This window comes from Phoca vitulina, unplaced genomic scaffold, assembly GCF_004348235.1.
Source record: "Phoca vitulina isolate PV1807 unplaced genomic scaffold, GSC_HSeal_1.0 scaffold20, whole genome shotgun sequence".
In the NCBI taxonomy this organism is placed as follows: domain Eukaryota; kingdom Metazoa; phylum Chordata; class Mammalia; order Carnivora; family Phocidae; genus Phoca; species Phoca vitulina.
Window position 1 is genome coordinate 16817441 of NW_022589723.1, and position 20637 is coordinate 16838077.

Genomic DNA, 20637 nt, shown 5'->3' on the forward strand with positions numbered 1-20637 from the left:
ATGTGGGTGGGATCTGCGACTTGCTTCTTTTTTTGTTTGTTTCAGCTTTAGTGAGATGTAATTAACAAATAGATGTGACTTGCTTCCAACCAATAAGATACAGCAAAGGTGATATATGTGATTACGTGAACATAATTACCTTGCACACGATTATATTACATTTATATTACATTTTACTGGGAGAGACACTATCTCCCTTGCTGCTTTGAGAAAGCAAGTGGCCATGTTATGAAGGATCATGTGGCAATGAGCTGAGGGTCACATCTGGCCAATAGCCAGCAAGAAACTGGCCTTCACTCTGACAACCCACGAAGAACTGAATACTGCTAACAGTCAGGTGATCTTAGGAATGAATCCTTCCCCAGTTGAACCTCAGATAAGACTTTGTGAGACCCTAAAACAGAGGATCCAGCTAAACCATACCCTGACTCCTGAACCATAGAAACTGAGGTAATCAATGTGTATTGTTTTATACTGCTATGTTTGTGGTAATATTGTTACGTAGTAATAGGTTTGAATATGGATAAATACCCAGCAATAGAATGGTTGGTAGGTGTATGCTTAACTTTTAAAGAAACTCTCAAATTGTTTCTTTAAGTGGTTTTGCCATTTTGCATATCTATCAGTAGTGTATAAGAGTTCTAGTTGCTCAACTCACAGTGTCAACACACAGTGTGGTCAGTTGTTTCAATTGTAACCACTCTAGCAGGAGTATAGTGGTATATCATTGTGTTTTCAATTTGCATTTCCTTAATGACTAATTTTGAACATCTTTTCATGTGCCTCTTTGTCATCCATGTATCTTTTTTGGTGAAGTATCTTTTCAATTCTTGTGCCCATTTTTAAATTGGGTTATTTGTCTTATTACCATTGAGTTGTAAGAGCTTTTTGTGCTTTTTATGTTGCATTTAAGGAATATTTGCCAAAACCAAGGACACTAAGATTTTTTTATGTTTTCATCTAGAAGTTTTATATAGTTTTAACTCTTACATTTAAGAGTTTAATTTCAAGTTTAATTTTTATATATAGCATGAGGTAGATGTGGACGTTTATTCTTTTCTGCAAATGGATATCAAATTGTCCTAGCTTTGTCTGTTGAAAAGATGATCGTTCTGTGTTGAGTTGTCTTGGCACCTCTGTCAAAAATAATTGACATATAATTCCCAACATAATTTGACCCTTTAAAAGTATATTTTTGATAGCTTTGTTACTCTGTATTGTGATTATTTTATTCTTTATTAAGCTGAAATCTCCTTGAGGACACAACTATCTTACTTACCCCTGAATCCCCTGAAACTAAGCATGTGCTTTGCCTATAGAAAATGCTCAATAAAAATGTGATGTGTTTAAGTAAACTCTAGAATTCATGATCCCTTACTTCTCTGGATTGAGACATACGGTTACCCCAAATAGGTTTATGATTTGACATCCCTTCAGATTGATCATCTTAAATTTTTTTTAACTACATTTATTTAGAGAGGCTGAACACCATATGTTAGAAAGCAAGAAAGGAGGATTCCTTTTATTAGTTAAAATCTGGACAGGAAACTCATGGTGTATTCAGGGGGTTAATTAAAAATTTAATGAAGGGACTGGCGTGCCTGGCTGGCTCAGTTGGTAGAGCATGAGACTCTTAATTCTCAGGGTTGTGAGTTCAAGCCTCACATTAGGCATAGTGTTTACTTAAAATACATCAATTGGATTTAGTAAAAGTTAAGATGGACTTCCCAACAGCAGCCGTGGTTGTAGAGAAACAAGAAATGCAGCTACTGCCACAACTGTAACGAAGGTGTGGTGTGGGGATGGGGTGGGGGGGATGGTGATAAATACCTCAACTTTGGCTGTAGCCTAAATTATATACTTCACTCAGGGAAGGAATTTTCTCTCCTTCAAAGGCAAATTGATGACTATCTGTTGTTGGAGCATATCCCTTGATCTTACCAACCAACCTAAGTGGCCTATCAAAATGTTATTTCCACCAACATTTAATACCCACTCCTTCTTCAGAGAAGTTCTGATAAATACAATTTGCATGATCTCATTACATTCCCACCTTATAGACTAATGGCCTCATCTAGTTAATGCTCCTTTTAATCTGCCTCAGTCTCTTCAGATTAAATAAAATGATGTATGTAAATGCATGGTGCTTACAAAATACTTAATGAACGTATCATCTTTAACTCAATCAGCTACTCATATTAACCTTCAGAATGGTCTATACTGCAGTTACATCTTTTATCTCTAAAATTGCCATAGGAGGAATGTGCAAAAAAAAAAAAAAAAAAAGGATGATTAGGTATGCTGGGAGTTTTCATTCCTTACACTAACATTGACCTTGTAAAAATGTCTCTTGTAAAAATGCAATTATGCACTTTTAGCAATATTATTGTTGTTTGCCATTTTGGTATCTTTAATGCTCATTTGTTTTTATTCCCACCCAAAATGGTGACCATACATCCCTAGGTTTATGAAATGAACCACCTACTTTTCAGAATGATGTATGGTGTGGAGGCAAAGCAGGGAACAGACACAATTATATTGTAATTCCAAATTTGTCTTTGTTTGTTTCCTTTACTGAAATCTGTAAATTCTTTATGTTTTGCATTAATCCTCCCATGATTCCCCTGTGAACTAAAGGAGCACTGACAATTGACAATTCAAGTTTTACTACCAGTTAACGGTGTGACCTTAGGAAGTCACTTCACCTTTCATTTGTTCATTCAGTTCATCTTACCTATTAAGAATCTGCCAGATGCTGCCTAGATACACAGTTCCTACCCTCAACTTGCTTACTTTGTAGTGGTAGTGATGGTGGAGATGGTGAGACAGACAGTATGAAAGAAAAGAAATGTGCAGAACTCAGCAGAACTATGAAGGAAAGACAACAAATATACTAGAATGATGTGCTTTTTTCGTAATCCCAAATGGGATTTCTCTAGGTAGCTGTAAAATGAAGGGATTGAACTGGATGCAAAGAGTTCTTGCAGTTTGAAAGACATGTATTTTCTTCTTTTCACTATTAATTGTGTTCTGGGAAGGCCCACTGATGCCTCCATTCTGGAAATAAGCAAATATGTTTAAATCAAATGCTGCATCAATTTTATACTGCCTTAAAGCAATAACTAAACAATTTAGTGTTATTTGGGGGTGTAGCTGCTGGTCACGAAAGAAAACAAGAAACACCCTAACTAAAAAAAAAAAAAAAAAAAAGGAAAGGAAAAAAAAGCAACCTGAGGCGCCAGGTTATAATTGTTCCCAGATTTATGCCCCAGGGCGCAGAAAATAAACTTCGTCAGCTGCTTCGCTCGCGCTCAGCGCAGGGGCCCCAGCGAGTCCCAGGTCCCAGTGCTCGGCGCTCAGCGCAGTACGCTGGCTGTACCTGACAGCGGCTGGGAGGGCACCAGGCCCTGGAGCCCAGGGAGGAGGGGCCGTAGGCGGGGCCGACTGGAAGCAGCCACCTCAGCAAATCGGCAGGATATCCGCAGGGTGAGGGCCGCTGCCGCCCGGAAGAGAAGGCTCCTGCGGCAGATGTCTCGTGATTACCTTGGGAGCTCTGTTTCGCCGGTTGAAACTGCGGAGGAAAGAAGGATCTAGCGAAATATGGCTACGGAGGGCCCTGCCATGCGTCGAGTCCAAGTGGCAGAACATCCCAGGTGGGGGAGAGGAGATGCCGCGCTTTGGGATCGCCTGGGTAGGCTAGGTGCAGATAGTGTCCTGGATTTCTGGCTCTTCGCTGGGTGCTTCGTTTGCTCCCGGGAGTGGACAGAATCCTTGGGATTTTATAAGGCCGAATGACTGGGCTTGCGAGAAAGACCACGCCACAAACACTTTACACCTTGATTCTTACCAAGGGTTGAGTGTTTTTCTTCATCCGTGAAGATCCTTCTTTTCCCTTTGGTGCTGAAGGTGGTACACTGTTTCTGCTGGGCTTTAGCAGAAGTGCCCAAATTAACTTTGAACTCCTTTTTTCTTCGCCTTGCCTGCCAGCTGATAGTGCTTTTTAAAGTCCCCTTTCTAAAATACTCACTGAAAACAAACACGCCAAAACCCAAACAAAACCCCCTTGGTCTCTGCATCCCTTTAAACAAACCATAAAATCTATGCATTGTCACTTAGGGAATTAATCTGCTGCCAGTACCTAGCTATAGAATAACTTTAGTGATACCCAGTGGAGGATCTTTTCATTTGAGGGTATCTTGCAGGTACTTTGTAGAAATACTTAGTTCTGACATAGGAGGGAAATCTCATAGAATGAAGTCTCTAACCTGCTACGTATTAGCGGGGCAGCTTTTCTAAGGTTGATTTCTCTCCCCCTTTGCTGTTTCTTTTTCTTTTTTAAAAGATTTTATTTATTTATTTGACAGACACAGCCAGAGAGGGAACACAAGCAGGGGGAGTGGGAGAGGGAGAAGCAGGCTTCCCGCGGAGCAGGGAGCCCGATGCGGGGCTCGATCTCAGAGCCCTGAGACCATGACCCCAGCCGAAGGCAGACGCCTAACGACTGAGCCACCCAGGCGCCCCCCCCCTTTGCTGTTTCTAATTTTTACTTTTTCCCTGTTAATTTTTTTCTCCAACGTTAAGTCTTTAAGCTCTCCCCACTTCCTGGTTTTTCATAGTCATGTGACAGTTGATAATATTATAACTTACTAAAACTTGCAAATGCTTTTTTCACCCTTAAGAAATCAAACAATGGGTCTTTAGTTACCTGGAAGAAACATGATTTTTGGATATGGAGACAAGCAAGGTTTAGACTACTTGTGTATGTCTCTGGATATCAGTATATTCTCTGGAGGTCCTTGGGAGGTACTGTTGCCCTTACATACTTGAATGAATTAGGACACATTGTGAAAGACATGCTTCAAATAAAATTCATGAGGAATTCGTTATGTGAAAATAATCTGGCCACTTGGAGTTTAGTTTTTTTACATAAAACATATCCATGTATAAATTTCTTGAGTTTCTATTTGTTATGATTTAATCATAATGCTTAATATTTCTATAATTACTGTGTGTGGGGGAAGGGGAATAGTGGTAACAGGTACTAAAAGTGAAGAATTGTTTACTAGGTTTCCTTACAGTTGTTTCTCGCCTTTTATGAATTTCCCAATATTCATTCATGCAACAGATATTTATTGTTATTTATCATTCTGTGTTAGCCGCAGAAGAGATCATAATAGTGGTCAGATAATTGTGCTCTGCCATTTTCTTCTTCTTTTTTTTTTTTAAGATTTTATTTATTTATTTGTCAGAGAGAGAGAAAGAGCACAAGCAGGGGGAGTGGCAGGCAGAGGGAGAGGGAGAAGCAGGCTCCCCGCTGAGCAGGGAGCCCGGTGTGGGACTCGATCCCAGGACCCTGGGATCATGACCTGAGCTGAAGGCAGGTGCTTAACCGACTAAGCCGCCCAGGCGCCCTGCCATTTTCTTGTTTTTCACTTGTGCATGAAATACAGTAATAAGTTTCAAGCAATGTTTTAGCCACTTACTCATTTTAGCAGGGATGAGTTCAGTTAAATCTAAATAGTATATCTGTAAGCCCACCTAATTGGTCATATGTTGCAATATGCTGAAGGGAAAAATAATGCATAAGGGCCCCATGGCCAGACTGTCTTCTTTGGAATTCCTACTGTTTCTTTAGAATGCCTCTTCGACTTCACAGGGCACATGATCATCTGAGTAAAGGCACTAGTCAATTGCATTAAACATTTCAGCAAACTTAATTTCTTTTTTCTTCTTTTTACATAAGTGTCAAATAGAAATAGAAGCTCTATTTTTTTTTTCCTGCATTTCAATCTCCCTGTACCATTAAGACTACTTCAAATTCCACTGTTCTAGTTTTCTTTGCATTCTTAGGAGTGGTGTGTCTTCTCTTTGGAATGAACTTTTAAATTGTTGGATTATTGGTTTTTTGGTAACAGCTTTATTGATATATAATTCACATACCATACAGTTCACCTGTTTAAAGTTTACAATTAAGTGGTTTTTTAGTATATTCACAGGATTGTACAGCCATTGCCATAGTCAAAGTCAGAACATTTTCATCATCCCCCAAAGAACTCTGTATCCTTTAAACTATCACCACCACTCCCATTCCACCCTCCCCTACCCTGCCCTAAGCAACCACTAATGTACTTTCTGTCTCTATAGATTTCCTTATTCTGGACATTTCAAATTAGTGGTATCATATAATATGTGGTTTTTGTGACTGGCTTCTTTCACTTAATGTAATGTTTTCAAGGTTCATCTATGTTGTAACAGGTTAGCAGTATGTCATTCCTTTTTATGCTTGAATAGTATTCCATTGTATGATATGCTGCATTTTCTTTATCTGTTCACTGGTTGATGGACGTTTGGGTTGTTTCCACCTTTTGGCTCTATGAATAATGATGCTGCATGAATTGCATTCTTAATATGAAAGATTTGGATTACTTAAAAATATATTCATTAAAGCTTGAGAATTCCACAGTTCCTTTCCTCACTATAGTCTCTGATTGCTATCTTATGCTGCCAATTCTTACTCCCTTCTTAGAAGTTAGCTATTTGGTTCACATTCTTGTTATACTATTTTATCTTTATAGTATCATTGTATCTTTATATCATTATTACCATTTTTTATAAAAATGGTATTATAGTCATAAAAGTGAAATCATATTTATTTTTCTGTTAATTACTTTTTTTCGCTTAACAGTATTTCTCAGAGATCCTGGCATATCAGTCCATACAGATTTATATCATTGTTTTTTAGGGCTGAGAGTATTTCATAGTATGAATACCATTATTTATTTAACCACTCAACTACACCGTACATTTAAGTTTCTAAATTTTTCACTCTCATAAACAGTGCTTCAATAAACATCTTTGTACATGTATCTTTGAGCATTTTTGATGATATTTCTTTAAGCTCATTGATGGAAGTGGAATCAGGGTCAAAATTAATAAATATTTAAAATTTTGATAGTTCCTGCCAAATGGCTCTGCAAAAAAAAAGATGTATTAGATTGTCTATTTCTTGTTAGTTTTTAGGAACTCTTTATGTATGTATGTATTTTTTGTATGAATGGACGTAGTTTTGGATATAAACCATTTGTTGTTTTGTATATATTATATATTGTTCCCAGTCTAACACTTTCCCTTTAACTTGATGATGTCTTTTGTTGTGTAGACATTTTGTACTTTATTCATTATAGCACAGTGTTGAATGATATCATCCTTGTCCTTATTCTGATTTCAGTGGGGAAGCTACTAGTATTTTCTCATCATTTCAGATGTTTACTATTTTATGATAAATAGCCTTTATTAAATTTAGGACATTTCTTTCTTTTCTAGCATGTCCATGGCTTTTTTATTATTTTAAATTTTATTTAAAAAATTAGTCATGGTTATTGAATCTTTTTTTTTTTTTGCATATTTTGAGAGGATCATGGAATTATAGTTTTCCCCTTTTATTCTGTTGGAATAGTGCATTTAATGAAGAGATTTCCTGGTACTATCTTTATATTCCTGAAATAAACTCTGTTTGATCACAAATATTAAATAATGTGTGTTGGATTAAAAATACCAATATTTTATTTAGTTTTTCTCTTTTCACAAGTGATAATAGCCTATATTTTGCTTTTGGGGGCTATTGTTGTTTTAGCATCTGGGTTATTCTGGCCTCCTAAAATGAGATGGAAAGTGATATAGGAAAGATGTTAGGGTTCAAAGCCGATGGCCAAGAAAGAATTCTTGAGACATCTTTGGTGCAAAAAGGTGGTTTTATTAAAGCACAGGGACAGGACCCATGGCCAGAAAGAGCTGCATTGGGGTTGTGAGGGGTGGCGATTATATACCTTCAAGTTGGGAGGGGGGTAGGGGTAGTGTAAGTCTCTAAGGAATTTTGGAAGCAAGGTTTCCAGGATCTTGAGGGGGCTAGTTATTGTTAGGAAAAGGTCATTTATTACTGTCCAATAAAACCTTAGTCATGAGACCCTTCAGATGTATATCAGTGGGTCATAAGCTTGGGGGATGATTGCTAACAAATATCTTGGGGGGTTTAGAGATAAAGGAAATTTCCAAAGGAATTTTTATATATTAAAGTGGCTTATAGGATCCTGGGGGGTCAGGCTAGGATTGCCTTTTGCCCTTAGCAAAGTGTCAACATCGAGGCAGCTGAGTCCCTAGAGGAAGGTCACTCTGCCTGTTTCAAGGACTCGTCAATGGGCTATAAGGAGTAAGGAAATTTAATTTTTCTTTTGCCTCTGTTTCCCACATCAGAAAGGCTTTCCACAGCTTGTACTGTTAGGACATTTGTAAAAGCAAAGGATCGTCTTTCTTTAAGGTCTGTCAGAACTAACTCATAACATTTTCTGAGCCTTGTTAAGGAGATTATTTCTGACTACCTTTTCTGTTTCTCTTCTGTCAATTTTTAGAAGTTTATATTTTCTTAGAAAAATCACTCCTTTGTCTATATTAAAAATTTTAAAAATCTTTATGAATCTGTAGTCGTCTCTTATTTCTCATATTGATTTTACATAACACTCAAAATTTTTTCTATGTTATTGTTTTTATCAAAGGACCAGTTTGTAATTTTTTTTGACCATGTCTGCTATTTTCCCCCAGTTCAGTAAATTCTACTTTTATCTTTTAATTCATTTCTTCTAATTTCTCTTTTTCTAGCTTCTTGTGCTATATGCATACTTCATTTATTTTCATTATTTTTGTTTTTTTTATATTCATTGAAGGTTAGAAAATGTTTTCTGAGTATCATTATGATTGTATCTTATAAGTTTTGATATATAAATCCCTCATTTTCATTATATTCTAAATAATTGTAATCTTGGCCTTAATATCTACTTTCCCTCAGCTTTATCTTGCTCACTAATTTGTTCTTCAATTCTTCTACTATTCAGGCCATCTACTATTTTTATTGTCACCGTCATGATTTTATTTTCCAAGATCTCTAATATAATTATTGTTTCACTTTTACATTTGAATTTCTGATTAGGAGAAATTTATTTTGATGGAAGGATCAAAGTAGGATTAAAATTTCCCCCCTCCCTCAATGACAAATTATCTATACTTTGCAATGCTATTTTTAACATTTATTAAATTTTCAAAATAACAGTTATAATAATGACTAATAATTATTGCATGCTTATAAAACCCTCAAAACAAATCTTTCCATTGAGTTCTGTTATTATCCTCAATTTGTAGTTGAGGAAAGTGAGGCATAGAACTCACATAAATTACTGTTATAAGGGAGAAAAGACTTTTTCTCTATCCTCTTAGGTTTAGTAGCTTGGACCCTCAAGGTTAAACTGGCGAAAGATGGATTAACAGAAGAAAAAGTTTATTTCACATGCACAAGGGGGCTTCACAGAAAAGCAGTAAAACCCTAAGAAGTGGTTTGGTCTGGGAACTTAATGCTATTTTAATGAAGGATGATAGATTGTGAGAAATGACTAGACAAAGGAAAGTGGTTTGGGCTTCTAGGGGTGGTGAGTAGTGGGAACATGACTATACGGGGGTAACTAATGGAAGGTAAGGGTTATTTTAGTAAGTTTTGTTTATGCAGACTCCAGTCAGTGAGGTCTCTAGTGATGAGTCATCTCTTGGTGTGGGAGAGGGGTGGAGAGACACCTTCACAAAGGGAAGGGAAAAATGTATGCCCTGCTTTTAGGCAGACAGACGGAGGGTAGAGAGCTCCTCCTGTGTCTGCTGTTTCTTGATTGCCTTCACCGCAAAATAATCCTATGTCAAATGGCATGTTTTGGAGTGACATTATTCTGATCCCCTTCACCATAAAAATACATATTAACCAATTATTCTTAAATTAGTAGTAAAAATTAATATTTTCTGTAATGCCATGACTAGGTATCCTGATACTGAAGAGAAAACAAAAGCACAGACAGGATAGGAGACTTGCCTAAGGTCACAATGGCAAACTAAAGATACATGTCTTGTCTCCTGAAATGTTAATTCCTTCATCTCTGCAGTTAGCCATATATATGTTCACCCTAGTGTCCTCTGAGAATCAATCCTTAGACTAAAATCCACTTCATTTACTGCAGTCATAATTTTTTCAAGTTATGTTACTAAAACTGCTATTAAAAAAATATGTCTATATCTATATCTATATCTATATCTATATATCTTAAGTCAAAAACATTCAGAGTACCAGATTCAGCAATTTGTGTGGTGATGTTTTGGCCAATTCTGCCTTTAACAGTATAATCTTTGTATGAGCTATTTTTTTAAATTCTTTTTATTGTGGTAAAGTAAATATAGCATAAAAATTGTTATTTTAACCATATTAAGTGTAAAATTCAGTGACGTTAATTACATTCACATTGTTGTACAATCACCACTGCTACGTATTTCTGACATTTTTCATCATCCCAAATAAGCTCTATACCTATTAAGTAATAACTCCCTATTTTCTCCACCCCTCAGCCCCTGGTAGCCTCTAATCTACTTTTTGTCTCTATGAATCTGCCTATTTTAGGTATTTTATATAAGTGAAATCATACAATATTTGTCCTTTTGTGTCTGGTTTATTTCACTTAGCATAATGTTTTTAAGGTTCATCCATATAGAAGCATGTATCAGACCTTGATTCTTTTCTATGGATCAATAAAATATTCATACATACACACACACACACACACGCACACACACACACACACTACGTTTTGTTTATTCATTCATCTGTTGCTGCATGCTTGGCTTGTTTCCACCTTTTGACTATTGTGAGTAATGCTGCTATGAACATTCTTGTGCAAGTATCTGAGTCCTTGATTTCAATTCTTTGGGGCATATACATAGAAGTGGAAATGTTGGGTCATGTAATTCTATGTTTAACCTTTTGAGGAAACACCAAACTATTTTCTATTTTGTTTTCTTTAATGCTATTGTAAATGGAATTGTTTCCTTAATTTCACTAGATCTTTTGTTTTGTATCCTGCTATTTTTTAAATTAACATATAATGTATTATTTGTTTCAGGGGTACAGGTCTGTGATTAGGAGCTATTATTTTCATATTGAAAATGCTCATTGTACTCTTGGGGGTACATTAAATGACTACATTTTAAGAGATGGAGTCTTACTGGTGACACCCAGAGCTGTGAAGTATAGCTACTCCCCCAATTACAGCCATACTGCTTCATTATTAGAGGATTAGGTATGAAGTTCAGAAAAACACTGTACACTTCAGTTCTTTCTATTCTTAGAGAGAAATACCTTTCTTGTTTCCTTTTATAGCCTCCATGCATTTGAATTTCAAAGGGAGGAATGTTGAATTGTAAGCCTCCGGTGCTGAGCACTTACAAAAAAACATGGACAGACTGCCTTCCTGAGGTAGTCTGGGAAAGTGGCACATTTGAGAACCCCCAAATCATTTCATTAACACACATTTTAGGAGGCTCATTCTAACTCTCTGTTAGCACTTCACCTTATTTGTGTTTGCAGTGCTTATAAAAGCAAATTAATAAGGATTCAAATTCAGCAGACCTTGAATTGTGTCTTCATATGATTTTCACAAGCAGAAACAACATGAGCCTCTATTGAGGCTAGTGGAGTTATGGAAGCCAGAAAACTAGGAGTTATATGCTTCTCCTTCTTTCTCAATTTTTCTTACTTCTAATTGGTCACTAATTCCTATGGATTTGACTTTTTAAATATCACCTTAATTTAATTTTCACCCTTTTCTATCCGCATCACTAATCTACCCTTAGCCTTTCTCTCTAGGTTGGCTACAAACGGCCACCTATTGGATTTCTTTGTTTTTGCTTTGTCTTCCTACAACCCATCTTTCATACACTTCTCAGTGAGCTTTTTCAAGTGTGAAATTGACTAATATCACTCCATCCATAAATGTGTGTTCACATCCATTGCCTATGGGTTAAAAACCAGGTTCCTCAACATGGCACACCAGGCCCTTTAAGATCTGGGGCTTGATTACCACCAGCCTCCTCCTCTGATGTATTTAAACCCTACTTATAATTTTCTGAATGCAGCATGCTGGGCCTTTTCATTCCATTTGCCTGGAATGCATCACCCCATCCCACTTGTCTGACATCATCCTTTAAAATTCATTTTAACTATCGTCTCTTGGGGGAGCCTTCTCTAACTTAACCTTTCCCCTTCTGGATTTATCTTACCACCCACATTTTCCTACAGTAAGGATGAAATATCTTTTCTCTGTGCTCCCAAAGGACTGTATTTGTCTGGCTTATCACTCTATTGTCACTCTGTATTGTACTTTTTAGCTTAACTATCTTTTTTTCTGCCAAATTTTTCCTAGAGGCCAAGGGCTATTATTAATTTACTTTCTAAGTAGAGTACTTAGTAAAGCACCAATAAATGCTTCTTTAAAAACAAACAAACAAACAAACAAGCACACTCTTTTTTTTTTTTTAAGTAGGCTCCACGCTGGGCATGGAGACCGACAAGGGGCTTGAACTCAATGACCCTGAGATCAAGACCTGAGCTGAGATCAAGAGTCATACGCTTAACCAACTGAGCCACCCAGGCACCCCTTAAAATTTTTTGGTTATTTTGAAATAACTTCACACTTACATAAAAGTCAAATATCATAAAAAAAAATTACTGTATACTCTTATCCCAGATTCTTCAACTGGTAACATTTTACCATATTTGCTTTATCACTTTTTCTATGTTTTATATATATATAACTTTACAGATGTGTTCTTTATGATTTAATACATGATCAATATTTGTGAATACTCCATGTGTTCTTAAGTTATATTTCCCATTAACAGAGTATAATGTTAAATATATGTACATATCCATAATCTACTTTATCAATTTTGTTGAGTCTTTCTTTTCTTCCTTTTGTCCACCTGATCTGTTTTTTACTGAGAAAGGTATCTTATAGTCTCTTATTGTTAGTGTATTCCTATGTATTTCCTTACATTGCCTATAGTTTTTGCCATATAAAAGTGGTTGTAGTTTCATTTGGGGGCATTTCTTAAACTATTACCTTCATTTTGAATTGCAGCCCTCAGCATTAAGAATTTTCCTTGTATGCTCTTTGGCACACATTCTACGATTTCTGATATCAGGATTACTACCTCTGTTTTCTTATTGTTTCCTAAACTCTGCCACCCAGATTATCTTTTTTTGAGAATTTGAATTAATGGACACAGAGACTTAATCAGATAGTATGGGACATTGGAGCTGTTAAGTCTTGTAGAGTTGAGGCCAGAGTGTCATGAAAACCGAAGGTATGGAGGAACAGAAACCAAGATGCTCACAGAGGCAACTGAAATGTGAACAGCATTGAGCAAAGAGAAGTAGAGATGGTGTCTTTGGGGGGAATGACAGAATGAGACATGAAAAGAGAACAAAAGACACTAATATAAACAGTTTCTGATGACTGTCCAATTCTTAGGAGACCATCTTGAAAAACTTCCAAAGATATTCAACGTATCTTTCTATCATTATAATAAATTTCCTTTTTTCCTTGAGCTGTTTTTGGTGTGATTTTCTGTTTCTTATAATGAATTAATCTTTAAGATCAATCAATTAATTAATGAGTGTCTTGAATATAGTAGGCTTTAAAAGATATTTATTGTCCTGGTGTTATTACTCAGATACACTATGATGTGGGACTATAAAGTGGGGGGGCGGTATTCAAAGAAGTGCCTTGAGATGATTTAACAGTATAAAATTATTAAATCTATTTTAAGAATTTTGGACCTAGAAGGGGTCTATAAGGAATATCTAGTCAAATTCTCTAATTTCACAGAAGAGAGGCTAAGGGAAAATGATTTGCCCCATTGAAATTAGAACTGTGGTCTCCCGATATCCACTCTAGTTTTCATTTGACTACCTGTACTGGGTTGAATAGTGCCTCCCCACCCGCACACCATTCATGTCCACCTGGAACCTCAGAATGTGACCTTATTTGGACCAGCATCTTTATGTACTTATGTAATCAAGTTAAGATGAGTCATCACTAATGACGGTGCGCTCTAATCTGATAAGACTGGTGTCCTTATAAGAAGGAAAAACAGAGACACAGAGACACATGGGGAGAATTGTATGTGGTGACAGAGGCAAAATTTGGATTGATGCAGTGGTAATCCAAGGAATGCCAAGGACTGATGGCTACCACCCAAAACTAAAAAGAGGCAAGGAGGGATTCTCCCCTCCAGGTCTCAGAGGTGCATGGCCCTACCAACACTCTGATTTTGGACTTCTAGCCTCTAGAACGGTGAGAATTTCTATTATTTTAAGCCACCCACTTTATAGTATTTTATTATGGTAGGCCTAGGAAACTGAAATACTACCGCATACTATTTCTTTTGGTATAAAGAGATTCTTCTCTGAATATCATTGAGAATTATACAGAAAGTTATATTCTTTATAACTGAAAGAAATAGTTTTTCCTGTTGAGTACATTAGTCTTTTTTACTCTTTTGTGTGCTTTACTCTTTTTACTCTTATGTCACCTAGGAAGTTACTGTATTGTCATATCCTAGGATTTTCAAAGAAATAGGTCAGTAAAAAAATTTTGCTTTTCTTTTTAGAGATAATTAATGGTGGTAGGTATATGAAATATGTTTGTGTATGTGTATCTTATGGATTTTTCTGTTATATAGATATTCTTTTTTTTTTTTTTTTTAAAGATTTTATTTATTTATTTGACAGAGAGACAGTGAGAGAGGGAACACAAGCAGGGGGAGTGGGAGAGGGAGAAGCAGGCTCTCCGCTGAGCAGGGAGCCCAATGTGGGGCTCATGGGGCTCATGGGACTCGACCCCAGGACTCTGGGATCATGACCTGAGCCGAAGGCAGACACTTAACAACTGAGCCACTCAGGCACCCCTGTTATTTGCAGATATTCTGAAGTATTCTACTCTTGCTTTCAGATTGCTGAAGCTAAAGGAGATGTTTAACTCTAAGTTTGGATCCATTCCCAAGTTTTATGTTCGAGCACCAGGAAGAGTCAACATAATAGGTATTGTAAAAGTTCCTTCTCTTAATTTTTTCCTCCTTTGGTAAGATCTAAATTTTTATTAATACACTTTTTTTCTTAACGTTTACCAAGAGAACTGAAAAAATAGAGTATTTTACATGTATCTACTATAGCAAGTTAAGCTTTGGCATAAGGAACACTATATTTTCATTTTTCCCAATCCATGTGATTAATGTTAATTTTGTCCATTTATTTAAAAAATTTGTTGAAACCTGGTTGTTAATATTGTTTTCATGAGAGATGAGAAGATTTTTTTTTGTGCTGCAGGTTAAGTTTTTAGATTGTGGTGAATAATCTTGATGGTTTTACATTTACTCATTGGATTAGAAGAATACTGGGAAGCCCTTTTATTTTGTTATTTATTTATTTTTTTTATTTGAGAGAGAGAGAGAGAGAAACAGCATGAGAGGGGAGAGGGTCAGAGGGAGAAGCAGGCTCCCCGCTGAGCCAGGAGCCCGATGTGGGACTCGATCCCGGGACTCTGGGACCATGACCTGAGCCGAAGGCAGTCGCTTAACCAACTGAGCCACCCAGGCGCCCTGGGAAGCCCTTTTAAAAGTGTGGTGACCTGAAGAATGAGTAGGTTCTATCAAGAGGAAATGGTATGGGGAACTGAGGAAAAACTAGGAGTCAAGGGATAATTAAAAAGAAAACTTTCTATAATGGAAAATGTAAACATACAAAAAAATTGTTGGAATAAAATAATGAAGTCCCATGTACCCAACATCTAGCTTCAATTTTTATCAACTCAGGCAACTTATTTTATTTTGAAGCAAATAATGGAGGATTAAAAAAAAAAAAAGGGATGTTTGAGCATGGTTAAATGACGGAGGGAGGGGGAATGGAGTAAAGATAGTGGAGAGAGAGATTACAGATAGCTGAGAAGAGAGGAACTGATGGAGCAGATTTCCTGAGAAGACAAGAGAGGCTGGTATCTAGGGCATCAGAAGAGGGCCACTTTGACTCTTTTTAACAGCCGGCAAGGAAAAAAAATGATGCAGGTTCATGTAGATAAATGTGTAACTTTCTACCTGTGAACCACTGTTTTATATTAGTGTCTTTTTTGAAGGAAGTTGGTGAGAAAGACAGCTTTGAAAACTGCTCCTCCATCTGTCATTGTCAATCCATAAAACCCTTTATCATTTCATTTTAAAGGACACATCAACATAGAAAGAAAAGTCTTGCTACCTGTAATAGTATGTAGAATAATAATCATTTAAAAACATAATTGTAATTATGCAGCTGAGCTGTCTTCCATTCATTTTGTGTTTCTTAGTTGGGCAGTGTTGGCCATAGGAATAATCAGGCGTGAAAACCTGTCCTGGGGAAATATAAATGAGCTTGCTTATTGTGCTTATTTCTTTCTTGAATTGTTATTTTGTATTTAAATCTTATGAATAGCAACCTTGAGTTTAAATAGCAACTTGGAGAAAATATTATGGTATAATAGGAAATAAAATTCCTGCTGATGATTCATAGAGGAATTAGAATGCATAGAAGGGAATAGTTTGCTTCCCATATTTGCTTATTGCATATAAAATAGTGCAGATTAAAATTTTTTTTTTCTAGATTCTTTTTCTTTATCCTAGCTATGTCTAGCACACTCAGCATAACTTTATCATTGCCAGTCTAATTTGTTAGGCATTTAGTTAGGCCACAAATATAAATAAAGTCCTCAACTTCGTGGGCACATTGGCTTAATAAGGAAGAGGGTGAGATTCACATAATGTTAATAGAAGGCAGAGTGTGCTAAAGGCTTCAACTGTTCATATTTAAGAAGGTAATATGAAAGAGCAACAGAGAAAGGAGATATTACTTTTTTTGATACTTCATATAACTAGTCACAAAACAAAATATTTGAAGATGATCACTATGAATTAGAAAGTAGAAAAAACTTGTGAAGATTTAAACAAATCTAAAAATTAACAGAAACTAATTAATATACTTATTCTAGCAGAAGTTTCTGGCTCAGATGTCTGGGAGAATAAGAGAACTGAATCATTTCCTGCACAGAGTATTTTTATTTTCTGCTAAAACCTGGCTCGTGGTCAAGTTCTTCCTATATGTCAACCTACTTGAGTTTCTCTTATTTCATATGCTAGCAATATTAAAAATTCTTTCTCTTTTTCTCTAGGAGAACATATAGATTATTGTGGATATTCTGTTCTTCCTATGGCTGTAGAACAAGATATGTTAATAGCTGTGGAACCTGTGAAAACACAAACTCTTCAACTAGCCAACACAAATCCCTTGTACCCGTGAGTATTTAGGATTGCTACTGTGTGTAATGGTGTGTATGTGTGTATGTGTATGTGTGTGTGTGTATGACTATTCTTATCCAAATGAACTCTTTAGAAGAAATCAAATTTGTGATAAATCACTGAATTTATTGAAAATCTGTATCTGACTGCCAAAAGAGTCTAAGGCTGCTTTTTAATATTTGTTCCTTTTTGTTCTTGCACTCATTCATTTAAGAAACATTTCCTGAAGACTTACCATGTGTCTGACATTATTTTAGATACTGGGCCGTACAAAAATGAAAATAACTCTGTCCTTGCCCAGAAGGTATTTATCATCTGTTTAGGTAGCTGTCTTCAGCAAAGTCAGTGGCGGTGCCTTTCTTATCTTACTAGGGCATCCTCTAATTCTCTCGTCATAACATCTTATCACGCTGTATTACAATTACTTGCTTACTTGCCTGTATTCCCCCAGTAGATTGTCAACTCTGTACCTTCAGGTACTGTAGACTCTCCAATGCTGTGAGGCTCAGTGTCAAACTTCGAGTCTGGTGCATAATAGATACCAGTTTCTAGTACATATGCTTTATCAAGTTAAGAACATACTTTTTTGTTTCCTGTTGTTTTTGAATTCTTAGTTTGCTAAGATTAAAAGAAATTTATTAATCTGTTAATTAAATTTTATTAAATGTCTTCAATTTTGAAGAACAGTTTAAAAAATATGAATTACACTGATGGATTTTCTAATGTTGAACTGTTTTTGCTTTCCTGGGATGAGTCCTACTTGCTTATAGTATAGTATGATAGACTTTATTTGCTAATTACAAAAAGAGATTTGGGCATATGATTGGCACCTTTTATTTTTGGCTTATTGTTCATTGGCTAGTTTGCCTGCAGTAATGTTTGTTCATTCAGGATATATTTTTTGTGTGCCTTTAATAAGGCACAATACCAGGCTGTGCAAAATACAGAAATTTCTGACTTCTATATTGAATCCTTTAAAGAAAGCTTTACATCATCTCAAACACATTTTTTTTTGTTTGTGGTCAAAACATGTTTTTTTTTTTAAGTAAATTTAAAAAATATTAACATATAATGTGTTATTTGTTTCAGGGGTACAGGTCTGTGATTCATCAGTCTTACACAATTCACAGCACTCACCGTAGTACTTTCCCTCCCCAATGTCCATCCCCCAGCCACCCCATTCCTCCCATCCCCCTCCACTCCAGCAACCCTGTTTGTTTCCTGAGATTAAGAGTCTCTTACGGTTTGTCACCCTCTCTGGTTTTGTCTTGTTTCATTTTTCCCTCCCTTCCCTATGATCCTCTGTCTTGTTTCTCAAATTCCTCATATCAGTGAGATCATATGATACTTGTCTTTCTCGGATTGATTTATTTCGCTTAGCGTAATACCCTCTACTTCATCCACATCGTTGCAAATGGCAAGATTTCATTTCTTTGATGGCTGCATAATATTCCATTGTATATACATACCACATCTTCTTTATCCATTCATCTGTTGATATACATCTAGGCTCTTTCCATAGTTTGGCTCTTGTGGACATTGCTGCTATAAACATTGGGGTGCATGTACCCCTTCGGATCCCTACATTTGTATCTTTGGGGTAAATACCCAGTAGTGCAATTGCTGGGTCGTATGGTAGCTCTATTTTCAACTTTTTGAGGAACCTCCATACTGTTTTCCAGAGTGGCTGCACCAGCTTGCATTCCCACCAACAGTGTAGGAGTGTTCCCCTTTCTCCGCATCCTTGCCAACATCTGTCGTCAAACACAATTTTGTGTCATTATTTGTAAAAATTTAAAATTGGCCACATAATAATTTATCATATTGATTTATTCAAATTCACTTAACCATTCATACCATCATGAATGTATGGTTTCAGTTTCATTTTTTCACAAAAGCAGAGACTGAGACAGACTTGAACAAAGGTAGAGTATTTAGGATATGATCCCTAGCTGTGGTACTGAAACAACATGGAGAATGATTTAGGGAAGCAGAGATGAATTACTAAGGTAGGTAGCCCCTGCTGTAGGTAAGGGGCTTCGTTCTACCAGGACTCCTAGGAAGTATGCAGCATGAATTGTCCACATGTAGTATAGCATTCATTGCATGAGATACTATAATTTATCTACTCACCATTGATGGGCATTTAGATCATTTCTAGCTTTTGGCTATTATGAATAATGGTGTCGTGGATATTTATAGACATATCTATGTATGGACATGTATTTCATTTTTCTTGGGTAAATATCTAGGACTATCTGGTTTACCTTTTTAAGAACTTTCCCGACTGTTTTCCACAATGGTTGTACCATTTTTCATTCCTACCACCAGTGTATGAGAGTTCCGTTTGCTCTACATTTTTGCCAACATGTCTTTTTAAATTTTAGCCGCTCTCATAAATGTGTACTAGTACCACATTGTGGTTTTTTATTTTATTAGCACGACGCTCTAACCAACTGAGCTAACCGGCCAGCTGCTGTGGTTTTTTATTTTAATTTCTCTAAGATGTTGAACATCTTTTCATGTACTTGTCACCTAGATATCTTCTTTGTTGAAGGGCCTGTTCAAATCTTTTGCCCATTTTTAAGCAGGATTTTCATCTATTATTGACCTATAAGATTTTCTTTTATGTTGTAGATACAAGTCCTTTGTTAGATTAATGTTTTGCAAATATTTTCATCCAGTCTGTGACTTGGATTTTCATTTTTTTTTTTACCATATCTTTTGAAGAAGAATAATTTTTAATTTTGATCAAGTCCAATTTATTGATTTCTTTCATGGTTTTTAGTTTTTTTAAAAAGATTTAATTAATTTATTTGATATAGAGAGAGTGAGAGAGAGAGAGAGCACAAGTGGAGGGGGAGGGGTAAAAGGAGAGGGAGAAGGCTCCCTGCTGAGCAGGGAGCCCCAGTGGAGCTTGATCCCAGGACCCTGGGATCGTGACCTGAGCTGATGGCAGATGCTTAACTGAATGAGCCACCCAGGTACCCCTTATGGTTTATAGTTTCTGACTTCTTAAGAAACCTTTGCCAAACCCAAGGCACTAAAAGTTTTTCCAGTGTTTTCGTCTAGAAATTTTGTAATTTTAGCACTTACATTTAGGTCTATGATCCCATTTGAATTAATTTTTATATGTGGCATGAAATAAGGGTTGAGGTTTATTTTTTTTTGCTCATAGCTATCCAATTGTTTCCTACCATTTGTTGGAAAGATCTTTTCCCATTGAATTATCTTGACAAACTTTGTTGAAAAGCAGGTGGCAATAAATGTATGGGTCTATTTCTGGACTCTGTTCTGTTTATTGAGGTATTTTATTAGTCTGTCTTTTTAAATAAGATTTATTTCTTTATTAAAGAGAGAACGAGAGCACGTGCATGAGCAGCAGGAGGGGCAGAGGGA

The 20637-nt window shown here is 36.3% G+C and overlaps 1 protein-coding gene and 1 non-coding gene across 4 annotated transcripts in view; both read left to right on the top strand.

The window, feature by feature from the left end:
• The window catches only part of GALK2 (galactokinase 2), a 119609-nt gene that overhangs the window by 3487 nt on the left and 95485 nt on the right, over positions 1-20637 (top strand). For 2 of the 3 annotated variants that reach the window (XM_032417954.1, XM_032417953.1), the window contains exons 2-3: positions 14871-14959; positions 17112-17235. In XM_032417954.1, the coding sequence (XP_032273845.1) occupies positions 14871-14959; positions 17112-17235 (213 nt within the window). Of the gene's footprint in view, positions 1-3362; positions 3654-14870; positions 14960-17111; positions 17236-20637 lie in introns of those variants that run through there. The other variant, XM_032417952.1, reaches the window with a different exon arrangement.
• Positions 1600-1673, top strand: TRNAK-CUU. Its single transcript has one exon. It is a non-coding gene; the product is annotated as a tRNA-Lys (tRNA).